The sequence below is a fragment of the Triturus cristatus genome, chromosome 3_1, assembly GCF_964204655.1.
Source record: "Triturus cristatus chromosome 3_1, aTriCri1.1, whole genome shotgun sequence".
Lineage (NCBI taxonomy): Eukaryota > Metazoa > Chordata > Amphibia > Caudata > Salamandridae > Triturus > Triturus cristatus.
In genome coordinates, this window is record NC_140583.1 from 311333917 (window position 1) to 311349705 (window position 15789).

Consider the following 15789-nt stretch of genomic DNA (forward strand, 5'->3'; position numbering starts at 1 on the left):
ATATAGTTGGTAAAAGCGCGCCATTGTTATATTAGCAGTTATGATGTGAAAGTCTGACTACTTTAGTGCTCTTAAATTTGGCTACCAGTTTGTTTATTAATCCAACGAGAGCAGATTCAAATTTTGACTACATACCTCATGATAGACACATGGAATGAGTACTAGCCGTATTACATTTAGATCCCTGCTCCCAAGAAGACTCAATTTAAGGTTATGTGGAAGGTTCCAAAGTATTCTGTAATGAAGGCATTACTTTCCATAGCACAATTTGTCAATTAGCTGCATATAAGGGGTCTTCAATCCTCCAAAGAAACCTACTGTTTATGTCAAGTATCCCTCATACACAATCATCGGGATGATCATTCTCTCATTAGGCCTATGGCCTGCGGATAAAGCTCACAATCTACCCATTTTTCTCCAAAAATTGTTAAGACTTAACATGAGATGCCTTCGAAAAATAGAAGATATCCAAAATAGGATACGTATGGTAGCATCTAATATAATGGTTTAGTGCAGTCACCTACAGCAATGAGAAGCAAATTACATACCTTAAATTCTATGGCATAGAGATTATGCTATTGCTGCTACATGGTCTCTGGAATGCTTACCGTAGGAGACAAAGCAGAATCGGTCAGTGAGAGTCCCTCCAGGTCTGTTACCAAGCTGGCAGATACAACATTTCTAGATGTGACGTGAGGGACACTAGGGGTGGAGACTATAGGATAAAGAAAGAATGAGTTATTAGCTGGAGAAAAAGACACAACGAGATGAGATTATCTGAGAGTTGGCTAAAGATGCCAAGTGAACCTACAACAGTACCCTGTTAGGCTCAGGAAGTAAGAGAGGGACTGCATTTTCTGAACTGAGAAAATTGCAAGCTCCTGTCTTTCAAGCAAATAAAATAAAATGTTCTCCTTCAATAGCAGTACGGGATAAACTGGACAGTTCACTCATGACAATCAGATGGGTTCTAGTACTTGTAAACAAAATATCGCTCCCGAGCAAAGAACAAATTAATTCAAAATTGAACCATATCAATTCAGTCCAATAAGATGTTGAGATTCAGTATGTTCTCAAGTAGTTTTCTACTCTTTATTTTCTTGTTTTCCTTAATCCTTTGTCATAAACGTAGTTATATTATACATAAATTCACAGTGGATAAGTTGGTGTAGATTTGCGCTTGCCCTGAGGAAGTCGTTGGGTGAATTTCCCCGAGACGAAACACGTGTCGGCTACCGGCTACATTTGGTGATGTCATCTTGGTGTAGATGACATCACCAAATGTAGCCCGTAGCCGACACGTGTTTCGTCTCGGGGAAATTCACCCAACGACTTCCTCAGGGCAAGCGCAAATCTCTGGGAGCAAATTCACCACATTCCAGGTAGAACCTGTGTGTGGTCTCATATAATATGGGTCTAAAAAACATATGGACAATACGTATCCTTCAGCATTCCGACGTATTTAGTTAATAAGTATCTCGATCGGACTTATATTCTGGTCTGAATGAGTATATATGTGACAAATTCAAAAAGAGGAGAGTACTCCCGCCATCATCATGGGTTCAAGCGTCAGTGGAACCCGAGTATACTGATTCCATAGATGCTTGAACCCATGATGATGGCGGGAGTACTCTTCTCTCATTGAATTTGTCCCATATATACTCATCCGGACCAGATTATAAGTCCGATTGAGATAAGTCGTCGGGTGAATTTCCCCGAGAAGAAACACGTGCCGGCTACCGGCTACATTTGGTGATGTCATCTACACTATCTTATCCACTGTGAATTTATGTATAATATAACTACGTTTATGAAAAAAGGATAAAGGAAAACAAGAAAATAAAGAAAAGAAAACTACTTGAGAACATACTGAATCTTGACATCTTATTGGACTGATGATTTGATATGGTTCAATTTTGAATGTTAATTTGTTCTTTGCTCGGGAGCGATATTTTGTTTACTGTTTATCAGCTATGTTCTTTTAGTCACAGAGGAATTTTGGGACGCGGGTGGCCGTTTCCATTTTGTTACCTAGAGCAACCTTGAGGGAATTTTGGTCATATTGTTACTCAAATATTGGTTTTGCGCAAGGTGTAACCTAGCCATGCTTCTAAGCTTAGGGTTCTAGTACTTGTTAATCATTATGCAGAGTCTCAAGGTCACCTTCTAATCTCCCTGATACTTGATCATTTAAACTAAATAATCATATCAGCTACAAATCGTGCTCAATGTAATGTGGCAATATCATACTACAGAAAGTAGCCCATAAACCCTATAGAGACCATGGCAAACATGTGTAACATACAACAATGTCTCTAAGGGTGTTAGTTAATGGTCAATTTTGAGTAGCACAATTTATCGCTAGGAGCACAAGGAGAAAACAGGGAGACAAAAAATTCTATGCAACTACATATATTTTTTATAGATACCATCATATACTTAAACATGTATGAAAACAGCACTGCGTAACATTAAATGGCATGTAACCTGTGGGATACTGTGCTCAAGTGCTCGTGAAATGGTGAATGACGCAAGTGACATGTGAGGAAGTATGTACAGCGACAGGAAAGGGAAAAACAAAAAACAGTTAGTGACAGAATTTACATTGTAGAGATACCCAAGCAATAAATGTTAATATATACAGGGGAATTCAAGATGGATATCCTCGAAGAATTCGCGCAGTACTTTCACTGTAAAAGTCCAGCTGCGTACCAGCTGGCTTGTTTGGTGGATCTCCTGGTCTTGGTGGGTTTGATAGGGCCGACTCTGTTGACGCAGTTGGTGATCCAGGTGGAGAGGTTCTTGATTGCCTGTTCCCGGTTGTTTGTGGGGTCGGGCTGAGAGGTGTTGAGGGCATCTGTCCATCGGATCTCTGTACCTTTGTTCCAGTTGTGGTGGGAGGAGCTGGGAGGATTGATGGTGGTGCTTGGGGATCCTGTGATGGTGAAATGGACGATGGAGTGGTCGGCCCAGGTGAGTCAACTGTGATGGTGAAATGGATGATGGTGTGGTCGTTCCAGGTGAGTTCAGTGACATGACTGTACTTGACTCTGTTGCTGGCAGTAAAATCGGATCAAGCGTGTCCCTACGCTGTGTGTGGGGTTGGTGACCAGTTGGGTGAGGCTGATGTTGCTCATGCTTTCCAGGAGGTTGGCAGTGTTTGTGTCTTTGAGGCCAATGAGGTGGAAGTTGAGGTCACAGAGGGAGATATGCTTTGTCTTCCACAGGTCCAGGAGTGTTCTGATAAGTAGCTCTGGAGGGCCAATATTTATATCTGGTGCCAGCCACTGTGAGGGGCGACTCCATTGCCCAACCCCACATCTAGTTCTGAAAAGTTCTTCCCCTTCCCCTGGCAAGGCTCCAAACTATCTGGGGGTGACAAAAGGCAGGTCAGGCCTTGTGTCTGGTTCCTATGTGTGTGCAGGAGGCAAAGCTCTTTGACGTTTAAGTGGAGCCCCTCCGCAGCCATCCTGCCTGGATGGTCCATCTAAGCCCCATTTGTGATCCTGTCTGGAAAAAATACACAAACCGCAACAGCAGAGCCATTTACAGATGGTTGGAACAAGAAAATGCCACATTTCGGAAAATGCCAAATTTTCGGAAAAGAGTGCATTCTGCTTTAATAAAACTTTTGCAGAGCAACGTTCAGTCCCAAAGCAAGTTTGCACCCGGTTGATGATTATGGCTAGACTAAACACAAAGGATATAATGGAAGTACATGAAATATCACCACGAAGACAGTGTGAACGCATGAGCACAGTGAACATTCAGAAGGAACCTGAAGTGGTTATGCATGACAAATACTGAAATGGATTTTTATATTTGCTATCAAGGACATTTAGCCTTTGTTCACATTTCCGAGCCTTTTATTTACTTTGTCACTTATATTTATTGATTTTGCAGACACTTTATTTTGTCATTTTGACGTGTTTCTGTTTCCTGTTAGAGATTGGTTATATTATGTTTGGGAGGGTGAGGATGGTATACGGTTGGGTATGCACATTCGTGGGTGGAATGGATTCATTTTTCAAGTTCACTTTTTACTAGGGTGTGTACATTCATACATATTGTATCTCTTTAAGGCTGATATTTGAAACTGGGACTGGGTCATAGGGTCAGGGCTATACTGGTGTGAGTGGCCATAAAACCTATGGTTTTCAGGTGGGAGGGTTTAGCTGTTGCTCGTGGAGATGAGGCAACACGCGTTTACGGCAGTTAAAGAGAGTTTGGAGGAGTTTATACTGTTGCAGACCGTGGCTTTAAAAGTATTTTTTTACAGTTGTTTCCATCATGGAAAGGGTTGCTAAACAACAGGAATTGGATTGGGAAAGGAGATGCGGGTTGGTTTTTTATTTTTAGTATTTGTTAATGGTTTTGTGTTCCCGAATGGAAGGGACTTTCACAATAGCTTAGCAGAACAGGAGCATCATGTTTGGTTTTTGTATATTTATTTTGGTTCAGTTTCTTTGCAACAGGCAAGGGGAACACACTTTTGTTCTGTTCTTTTATGGAAGAAGCAGAGTGGGTTTGACGCGGGTTTATTTAGAGGGTGAGTGCATAGAATGCGCACGCATAATGTTAGAGTTAACATACTGCTGAATGGACGTTTTAGATGTCTTTGTTATTTTCATTTTGGTTACCCCTGACGAAGTGCCAAAAGTGCCCGAAATGCATTGGGTGAAACTACATGAGGGTACTCACGATGAATTGTTCATTTCTACATGTCTATGTTGAAGCCCGAATGGGCACGCAAAAGGCAGTTGAAAAAATATATGAAATAAAGACCACACAGTCCTCGTTGTGATTAAGATTGATTATGATCTATTGGATTACCATTTGGATGAGTTTTGGATAAAACATTGGTTTACTATTTGGATTTAATCTGGAGTACGACAAGCAGACGTGTTCACTGTGAGGATTGGGTCCTACACATTGCAGTGCAACTTATTAGCATGTTAGAGACGTGCCTTTTTGGAGGAAATTTCAAAAAGTGTCATTTTCAGAATTGTGACCTAAGATCCTACTTTACCATTAAAGAGGATTTTAAATTACAATTAATTTAAGTGTCAAAGCATATCTCTGCTCCCAATCCAAAGTTATCACTTACTAAATGTAATAAGGTATCGCAGTGTCAGTCAATGAGAGAGATAGGCAATACAACTGTGAAAAACGACTTTTGGAGTTTTTTATTACCATGACATGCAACTTTTACGTGTCCTACTTTTGAAATACAATGCACTTTGCCCTAGGAGCCTTTAGGGCCTACTTTAGGGAGTGGTGTAAAAGTAGTAAAAAGTAAGGTTTAGGCCAGACAAAAGGTTTATTTTGCCAGATTGAAATGGTAGTTTAAAACTGCACTAAAGGCTTCAGTGGCATAACTGAGGCATGTTTGTGTCACCTACTTTAGCGGGTGGCACAATCAGTGCTGCAGACCCACTGGTAGCATTTACTTTACAGGCCCTGGGTATGGGTAGCACCATTTACTAGGGACTTACAAGTAAATTAAATGTGCCTATTCATTTTACCATGTTTAAAGGAGAGAGCACAAGCACTAGCACTAGCACTGGTTAGCAGTGGTAAAGTGCCCAGAGTCCTAAAGCCAACAAACCTAATTCAGCAAAAGAGTAGATGTGAAGGCATAGGGTTTGGGGGAATACCACTCCATCTAGGTCAGGTCCAAACGGGGGCTTACATTTTACCTTTAATTTGCGAAACAACAAAGTACAGGAAAATTGATTTTCACCCAAAGTATCTGGTATCACAGAGGAACCATATGTCCAAGAAGCTCAGTCTGGCAAATTGGAAATCATCCTCTCTTGTGGTCATGGTCTCTAATTTCGTAAGTATTGTGATTCCTAAATCTTTGCCGCTCTGTCATATTCCAGTAGTCTTTTGATTCCCGTGGCACTTCCTTTCCTATTTTTTTGCTTGTTTGTTGTTTCTCCTTTGTTCACCTCTCATGTATCGTTTTCAGCACATGAAAACAAAAACAGTTCACTGAGAAAAAAACACCCACATTTATTTTCAGGGTGTACAAGAGAGAGGGTGGTGGAATGATTCAGTTTCCTAGAATATATTTATGATCCAGTTAAGAATACATATGTTTCTTTGACATAAAGGCTATGGGAGCTAAGATACTAGACACAGAAATTAGAGTTCACGTAAGGGGCCAGTACTTGGCTTACATACAATCGTCCAGATCCAGGAGGGAGATCTCCTTCTTTGATGTTTTCACTGGTTTGGAGGTGGGTTTGGAGGTGTGCTTGGTGGTGGGAGGCTGGACACAAACAAAAAGAAACACAGTTAATAGCCAGCTCAATTAAATCAGGATGACCATGTTTTTTTAAAATACTTTTTAATTTATGTGGTATCTGAAATAACACTTGCTTCAAGAAGCAGGGAAGTGCATACAGAGAACATTCAAAGTGACTCCTTAAAAAAATGTTTTTTTTAAAAAAGGTATGAATATGCTACTTACCAGTATGCATCTGTTCTTGGCATGTAGGGCTGCTGACATTCATATCTGTGCATAGATCGCCGCCTAGTGTTGGGTCCGGATGTTTGCACGTTGTTGTCCTGGAAGAGTCTTCGAAGTATCCTGGGATAGGTGACTCCTCCCCTGGACTACAGTGCGCATGGGCATCCTCTCCATCCTCAGATTGTTTTTCGCCATTGTGGCAGTGATGGAGTAGATACAGAAAGTGATGACCATGCTTACAGTAATTCTGAGAGCTGTAGCTGCTACAGGCGCCGGGGAGGAGGGAGGGCGATATGAATGTCAGCAGCCCTACATGCCAAGAACAGATGCATACTGGTAAGTAGCATATTCAGTTCGAGGCATGTGGGCTGCTGAATTCATATCTGTGCATAGAATACATAGCAGTACCTCCTATTAACGGCGGCTACCAGTGCCAGCTGCAGCGGTCTACAAAAGAGTTTTGAGAACAGCCTGTCCTACAGCTGCCTGCTGTTTTGATTGCACATCTACACAATAGTGTTTGGTAAATGTGTGTGTAGTGGACCAGGTGGCTGCTCTACAGATATCATGCAAAGGGATGTTTCCCAGGAAAGCCATGGAGGCCCCTAACTTACGTGTTGAGTGGGCTCGTGGGGGAATCGTTAGTGTGCGTTTAGCCTTTTGATAGCAAATTTGAATACATTTAACGATCCATCTGGCTATACCTGCTTTGGAGATAGCGTTACCTTTGTGGTGTGGGGCAAAGGCAACGAAAAGTTGTTTAGTCTTCCTAAAGATCTTAGTCCTGTCGATATAGTACATGAGGGCTCTCTTCACATCTAGTGTATGGAGTGCTCTTTCTGCGACAGTTTGTGGGTTTTGAAAGAAAACAGGCAGTTCAATAGTTTGATTCATGTGGAACTGCGATATCACCTTGGGCATGAATTTGGGGTTGGTACGTAGTACGACCCTGTTGGCGTGAACCTGTATAAATAGCTCTTGAACGGTTAGTGCCTGGAGTTCACTAACTCTTCTTAAAGAAGTGATCGCTACTAGGAAAGCTACTTTCCAGGTAAGGAATTGAATCTCGCATGAGTGTAGAGGTTCAAAGGGTGGACCCATCAGGCGTGTGAGGACCAGGTTGAGGTTCCACATTGGAGCCGGTGGGTGGCTTGGAGGAATTACTCGTTTGAGTCCTTCCAAGAATGCTTTGATGGCAGGCACTCTGAATAAAGAGAGGTGCTGCCTGTTCTGGAGATAGGCTGATATTGCGGTCAAATGGATACGTATAGAGGTGTACGCCAGATTGCATCGGTATAGGTGTAAGAGGTAACAAATTATGTTTTGGATGGATGCGTCTAGCGGGTTAATGTCATTATTATTGCAATAAATGACGAACCTCTTCCATTTGGCTGCAAAGCAAGCTCTGGTAGTGGGTCTTCTAGCTTCCTTAATGATGTCCATACAGTCAGGTGGCAGGTTTAGGTAGCCAAACTCTAGGACTTCAGGAGCCAGATTGCCAGGTTCAGCTGTTGCGGATCTGGGTGCTGAATCTCTCCATGGTTCTGCGTCAAATGCGCGGGTTTGATCCGCAGCCTTTGATGCGGCACCACGGAAAGTTCGAGAAAAGTGGTGTACCATGGCTGGCGTGCCCACGTTGGAGCAACCAGGATGAGTGTCAGTGAGTGTTGTCTGAGTTTGCGAGCCACCAGCGGTATCAACGGCGCTGGGGGAAAAGCGTACGCAAATCTGCCGGACCAGTTCATCCATATCGCATTGCCCTGCGACTGCGGATGTGGGAACCTGGCGGCAAAGCTTTGGCATTTTGCGTTTTCGCTTGTGGCGAATAGGTCTATCTCTGGATGACCCCACTGTTGGAAGTACGGTTGGAGTACTGACTGATGTAGCTCCCACTCGTGCATCTGGTGGCTGTGTCTGCTGAGCAGATCCGCCATCTGGTTGTCCTTGCCGGGGAGGTGTTCCGCCATGAGGAATATGTTCCTCTGAATGGCCCACTTCCACATGCTCTGAGCCAGATGAGACAACTGTGGAGAGTGTGTTCCTCCCTGCTTCTGTATGTAGTACATGGCGGTCATGTTGTCCGTCCGGATCAACACGACTTTGTTGCACAAGTGTACTTTGAATGCTTTCATAGCCAGGAAGATTGCCATCAGTTCTAGAAGGTTGATGTGCATCTTCTTTTGTTGTGTTGTCCATAGTCCCTGCACTGTGTAGTTGAGTACATGAGCTCCCCATCCCTGGAGAGACGCGTCCGCTGTCAGTATTATCTGTGGAACAGGCTCTTGGAATGGTCGGCCCTTGCAAAGGTTTTGTGGATTCCACCAATGCAGAGAGTTGTATGCCCGACCGCTCACCAACACTAGGTCTTTTAATTGCCCGTGAGCCTGATTCCATTGACGTGCTAAGCACTCCTGAAGCGGGCGCATATGTAGTCTCGCGTGTGGGACTATGAAAATGCAGGAGGCCATCATGCCTATCAACTGCATGAACACTCTCGCAGGAAGGGAGTGTTGGGGTTTGAACTTGGAAATCAGCATTTGCATGCTGTTGATTCTCACTAAATTTGGCTGAGCTGTGGCCGCCAGAGTGTCTATGGTCGCACCTAGGTACTGTTGTACGTGTGCGGGTTGGAGATGGGATTTTGGGTAATTTAGTGAGAACCCCAGACTGTGAAGGAGGTGAATGGTGCGGGACATGTGGCTGGCACATTGCTGGGCTGACTTTGCTTGAACAAGCCAGTCGTCCAGGTAAGGGTAGACGTGTATGCTGTTGTCACGCCGAAGGGAAGGACTTTGAATTGGTAGTGCTGCCCTTGAACAGTGAACCTGAGGTATTTTTTGTGTGAGGGGTGAATGGGTATGTGGAAATACGCATCTTTGAGGTCCAGTGTGGCCAGGAAGTCTCCCTGCTTGAGCAGCGGGAGGACTTGCTGTAGGGTGAGCATGTGGAAATGCTCGGAGAGAATGTAGCGGTTGAGGGGTCTCAGGTCTAGTATAGGTCTGAGTGACCCGTCCTTTTTCGGTATTAAAAAGTACAGGGAGTACACCCCCGTACCTTGCTCGTGGACGGGTACGACCTCTATTGCGCCTTTTAGTAGCATACTGAGCACTTCCTGCTGTAAGAGCGTTAAGTGCTCTGAGGACATAGGACGGTGTTTTGGAGGTATTGTGGGTGGAGTTGAGGTTAATTCTAGGCAGTAACCGTGTTTGACAATATCTTTGACCCACCTGTCCGTGGTGATGGAGTTCCACGTGGACAGGAACCTTTGTAGCCTTCCCCCGACAGGTGTTATATGGTCGGGAGGAAGGGAGAGGGCGTCACTGTTTGTTCTTGGGGGAGGACCTGGTGTTGCCGTATCCGCATCCTCTGCCCTTTGTGCTTGAGCCACGATATCCACCCCGGGTGTTTTTATCGTAGGAACTTTGTGTGTTTCCCTTGTTGTAGGTTTGCTGTGACCCCTGTCCTCTACCTGCTCCTCTATTTCCGGGGCGACGAAAGGAGCCGCTCCGAAAGGACTGCATTTGGAGAGCCCCCATGGACTTTGCAGTGTCTGTGTCCTTTTTTATTTTCTCTAGGGTGGTGTCAACCTCTGGCCCGAATAAGTAGTCGGGGTTGACAGGCTGGTTGAGGATGTTATTTTGTACCTCAGGTTTGAATCCGGAGATTCGTAACCAGGCGTGTCGTCGCAACATGACGCTAGTGTTTATGGCTCTGGCAGCTGTATCCGCGGCATCCAGTGCACACTTAATGGATGCGTTTGTGAGGAGTTGTCCCTCCCTGATGAGGATCTCTGCTCCCTCTTTGAATTGGTCAGGGAGATGTTGGAGTAATGTTTCTAATGTGTCGTAGTGTGCTCGATCGTAGCGGGTGAGGAGCGCCTGAGTATTGGCAATACGCCATATGTTAGCTGCTTGGGCCGCAACCCGTTTGCCGGAGGTCTCTAGCACCTTGGACTCTTTGTCTGGGGGAGGAGCGTCCCCTGTCGTTTGCGAGTGTGCCCGTTTGCGTGCATTCGCAACTACTATGGAATCCAGAGGTAACTGGCCTCTAATGTAGGTAGGGTCCCCAGGCGCCGACCTGTATTTCTTGTCGATCCTGGGGTTTATTACTCTTGCCCTGGTGGGTTCTTTGAAGATGTCCTTTGCTGGTTTGAGGACACCTTTCAACATGGGTAGAGTTTTTATATTCCTTTCTGAGGATGCGAAAGTATCCATGAGAAAGTCGTCCTCGACGGTGTCAGAGTGGAGTTGCACACCATGATTGGCCGCAGCACGTTCAATGAGGGCGTTGAATGCGGCAGTGTCCTCTGTGGGAGACGTTTTCGCTCCATATAGTTGCGGGTCCTGCGTATCCATAGGTGCACCCGAGTCTACAGGGTCATCCCAAGCTTGGTCAGGGTCCTGTTGGCCTTCAGGGTCCATCTCTCCGGGGTAGGGGACGTGGTCACTTATGTAGTCCTCCAAAACGTCTGTTTCGGAGTGTGTGGGAGAGAAGGACTGTGGATCTTGGTAAGAGGAATGGAGAGGTTCGTAAAGAACTGGTTCCGAAGCCACTGGCAGCTTTTTCTTAAGCGGGATCCGGTAGGAGTCCAAAGCTGGCTCGGAAGTTATTCTCCTCTTGTGGAGCATCATTCTGCCAGTGTCGGCGTCGATGATGTGTGATGGTGACGTCTCTGCAGGAGAGCGTTCGGCAGGCGTGATCGCGGTGTGGGTGACACGTGTTCTGATTTGGAACAGTTTTGGGGCCGTGGATGGCGGCAGGCCAAAAGTGATGTTGGCTGGTGCCGGAGAGGCTGTTGGAGCTTTTATCGGCTCGGAGCCTGCAGTGTCCTGGAGGACTGCCTTGTGTTTGATGCGTTGCAAGGACGCAGCAACTGGCCGCACCTGGAGCGCCATCGGTTCTTTGGCGCTGACCGGTTCTGTAGAGGCGGGCGTGGACGTCTTCGGCGCCACTGGGTCATCGAGTCGAGGAGCGGTAGTAGCCGTCGACGTCGTCGATGATTGTGCCTTTGGTGGTGCTGTCGAAGCGGTGTGAGACGCAGCAGCCAGTTTGACCTTTGTGGTCGGAGCCAATTGTTTCGGTGCCGGGAGCCGAGTAGGTTTGGCGGCACCGAAGGTCTTTTTCCCTGTGTCGGCGCCGACGTCGGCTGCTGCAAGCTCGGCACCGAAGTCTCGTTTGGTGCGGTCGGTGCCGACGGGTTTGGCTGGCGTCGAAGGTGTGGTGGGCTTCGATCCGACCAGCGTCACTTTTGGTTTCGGTTTTTGATGAACCAATACAGCTTTCGGTTTCGGTTTCGAAGAAGGGAAACCAGCCGTTTTGGGTAGTAATGGCTGCCGCTGAATGTCCGAGGCCGGGCCAGAGGGCGGGGCCGAAGAACTGCGGGATAGGTCTTGGGTAAGGCCCGAAGGCCATCCCTCGACCGGAGCCATAGACTGGCGCACTGGGATATTCTCAGTCTGTACGGGTAGGCCTTGCTCGTCACCGGAGCTACTCTCTTCGGCCCCTAAGGCCTCATCGTAGTCTCCTACCTCGGTGTCGGCTTCATCTCTGTGAAAGAGTCGTTCTTCGATGTCTTCCGATCCGGAGTCGTGTTCGGAAGCGGGGCTGGAGGGTAGGTTCTCCACGTCTTCGACATCTTCGTCCTCGGCTCTGAAGATGTTGGTCGGGGCCGGTGCCGCTTGCTGCGCTTCGAGTCTCGCTGCTCGTCGATTCCGGCGAGTCTTCTTGGATCGGAATCGGGCACAGGCCATACATGTGGACTCGTCGTGATCCGGTGAAAGGCATTTGTTGCACACCGGGTGGACGTCGACATGGGGATATTTCGCATTGCATACCGGACACCGCTTGAATGGTGTCCTCGATTCCATCGTCGATGTCGGGTCGATGGTCGGGTAAGAGGCGAAAAAGTTGTTTTTGAAGTTAGTAAACTAACAAAGATACTATCGATACCGATCGGGAACAGTACCGACGCGAACTAAAGGCCTTTTGGCCTGGAAAAAGTTTTTCCTAACTTGAGTCAAGATAAGCACATCCGAACCCAATGGCGGAAAAAAACAATCTGAGGATGGAGAGGATGCCCATGCGCACTGTAGTCCAGGGGAGGAGTCACCTATCCCAGGATACTTCGAAGACTCTTCCAGGACAACAACGTGCAAACATCCGGACCCAACACTAGGCGGCGATCTATGCACAGATATGAATTCAGCAGCCCACATGCCTCGAACTGATAGATACCAGAAGCTAGAATATAATTGGGATAGTAATGTGCAAGACCCATGCTCATTACATTACACACTGCATTCCACTTTGAAAAATTAAATTATACATGTTTACAATTTCAAGAACAAGGTGATAAATTTGCCCAGGAATATGCAATTTCTTTTTGGCCAGACCTGGGTTTAGAATCTAGGTCTTCAGGTTGCAAGAGTAACATTTAGCCTCTAGACTACTTCTAATCCCATAAATGGCATTGTGTACCAGCTCAGGTGTGGAATGTTGAGATGATTATAAGAAAACAAGGCGCAGAGGAGAATATCACAGCTGAGAACAAGCTACCCAGGTGACGCAAGTGTTTGGATGATGGAGATTATTCACATGAAGAATTCACCCAATCATTCAACCAAATAAAAAAAATGAACATTTCTACTTATTTATGTAAACACAGATGTTTAAAATAAAATTCTAACATTTCTGAATACTGAATGTATGGAGGGGTATTTTGACACTGTACTTTATTCTAATGAAATTAGCAACACTTTCTATAAAGTTTCTTGGATTCTTTGTTTTTAGCTATCTGTTGACTAAGCAGGGTCAGTTGTACAAATCTACTCACTCAAAACATTCCTTACACAAAGTAGCCTCTGATAAAATTTGTCTCCTCTGCGAGTCATCACACTTTCCCCTCACAAAGCTTACCTTCTTTATCAATCTAAAATGCTTTGTTCATTCTCTTGATTAGAATTTGCACAGCAGGCAGCAGTAATTTTCTTTTTGGTGGATACAATATCTAACCCTAGATTCTTCACCTTTAGAATAATCCCGGATGCCAAACTACATGTAGATTTTCAACAACAATTGCTCAAGCATGCTAGAAGGTGGTGGTACTAAGACTTTGAGATGGCCATGTGCCACCCCGCAAGTGATGACACAAAGGCATATATGGGCCCCACCCGTATGTGATGACATAATTTTGATCCTATCTGCAGACTTGGCTTTCTAGGCAGTATTGCTTGATGAATGTATGCACGGATGCCCATGTAGCACCCTGGCAGATATCTAGGACAAGAACACCCCTCGCCAAAACGTTTAAGGCAGTTTTGGCCCGAGCAGAATGCACTCGTAGGCCCTCAGGGGGATCCATCTTGGCCAGGGCATGCCATATCTTGATGAACAGGACAATCCCCCTGGACTGGGTCTGTTTCTGCACAGCCATCACCTTCTTAGCACCAGCAAAGTCCAAGAAGAACTGGTCGTCTACAGGGTATTTACTTGTGTACACAATGTAAAAACTAAGGGCACTTATCGGAGCATGCTGGTGATGTGACAGAAAGAAATGGCAGGAAGTGTGAGGAGGAGGTGGAAGATTACTGCCCTTGGTCGTGCCCGTGACCCTGACGACCACTAAGACCTGTGGAGCTGTGAAAAGTGTCGACCTGCTGCTGAACTGGTTGTGAAGGCTGCCGTTGTAGATAGGCTAGACCTCGCCTCTGAATTTTCCGTATTGCTGAGGAGACTGGTGGCCCGGTGAAAGCAAGCATAGGTAAAGGGCCATAATGTGTCTCTCTTTAAAACTTTGCAGTGCTGAGTCAGCCTTTTCTCTAGAGTCTGGATTCTCACCTGATCCTCGAAGGGCATGTCCATTAAGGATGCCTGCATGTCACTAAAATAAATCAATAGATTGCATCCAGGTATGGCGCCTAATCATAGCACTGGAGCCCAGGGCATGGCCCACATCATCTGTTGTGTGAAGGCACGCTTCAACACATATTTAAAAGGGTACTGTCTGTACTGAATGTTCAAGCAAAGGCTATTCTGAATTTATCAGAGACAGCCAGCAAGATACTGCTTGCCATGTACCAAGGAGCATGTATATAATGGCCCAGGAGACAGACTGCCTTTAGGGACTGAAGGATCAAACTGGTGGAGCAAAATATTATTTTTCCAAATGTGTCGATGTGCTTCAATTTCTTAGCTGGTGCACAGGAAGAAAAGAGCTTGGGCTGACCTTGCTTGTGGATACCTGGACCACTTAGCTTTCTGCAGTAACTAGTTGTAAATCAAGTTTTTCAATTGCCCTGCAGACAGCCACTGCAAATAAAGCACTTCCCTCTGTGGGTGGACTAGGAGGTGATTCTGTTTTAGCTTCAGCAGATGTGTCAAACCCACTAGCATTTTGTAGGTCCATGCTCAATCCTGCATCAGTATAGTGAGGGAGAACCACATTGTCTTTCTTATCCTCGTCATTATTGCATGGTATGTTATGAAGCCCCTCCACTGCCTCAGAATCTGAGCCAAACAAAAGGTGAAGGAGAGGCTGTGGGTCATCCAATGTTGGAGGCTACACGTTGGTGATTTCATAGTGTAACAAAGGGTTAGCTCCTGCCGATGTCAGCTCTGGGTCAGAGATCAGCGTCAAAACCGGATCTGGGATGGGCGCTGTCGGGGTTGGTGCTCCTGCGGTCGAAAAAAGGGGTGTGGGTGCTGCTAGTAAAGGACCCACTGGCCAAAGTGTGACTGATGGCCCTTGCGGCTCCAAAGGGCCTATAGGTGATCCTGTGGGAGTCAGTATCAACGTGAAGTGAGATCTGCAACGTGGCTTTTTAAAGGTCTCTACCTGCTGTGGGAATAACAATGGGCCAGGGTACATGGGGAGCTTTCAATCAGCTTTGGAATAGGCTCAGAGTCCAAAGACACCTGTGGAGTTTAACCCTTGGAATGCCAACTGTACCGGTTCTTGTTTGTTCTGGAGTGGTGAGACAGGGACAAATCATGTTTCATCTTCTTGTGCTTAAGGCTTCCTTGAATAGAGATTGGGACTTGGTGTGTGATCTGCCCCTCGATTTGGAAAAGGATTGGTGTCATGAGCATGATCTCTGACTATGTTCTGTAAGTTAGAGTTTTTCTTCCTGTTCCCTGATCACCTTCAGGTGCACCAGTCACATTACTCATGACTGGAACCTAAGTACTACAAACAAACATTGTGCAGATTCGCGACTAGCATGTGCTTAAAACCTATCTTGGCCAGCACACTGGCTCGTTCATGATTGGTATTCGTAGAAATTTGGGAGTGGAGACTCGCACCCATGACAAAG

General features: G+C 45.9%; 1 protein-coding gene across 7 annotated transcripts in view; it reads right to left on the bottom strand.

The window, feature by feature from the left end:
- The window catches only part of AP3B2 (adaptor related protein complex 3 subunit beta 2), a 405963-nt gene that overhangs the window by 75323 nt on the left and 314851 nt on the right, over positions 1 to 15789 (bottom strand). For all 7 annotated transcript variants that reach the window (XM_085644011.1, XM_085644012.1, XM_085644009.1 and 4 more), the window contains 2 exons: positions 6190 to 6277; positions 609 to 715 (listed from right to left, as the gene is read on the bottom strand). In XM_085644011.1, coding sequence (XP_085500137.1) covers positions 609 to 715; positions 6190 to 6277 — 195 coding nt within the window. The remainder of the gene's footprint in view (positions 1 to 608; positions 716 to 6189; positions 6278 to 15789) is intronic.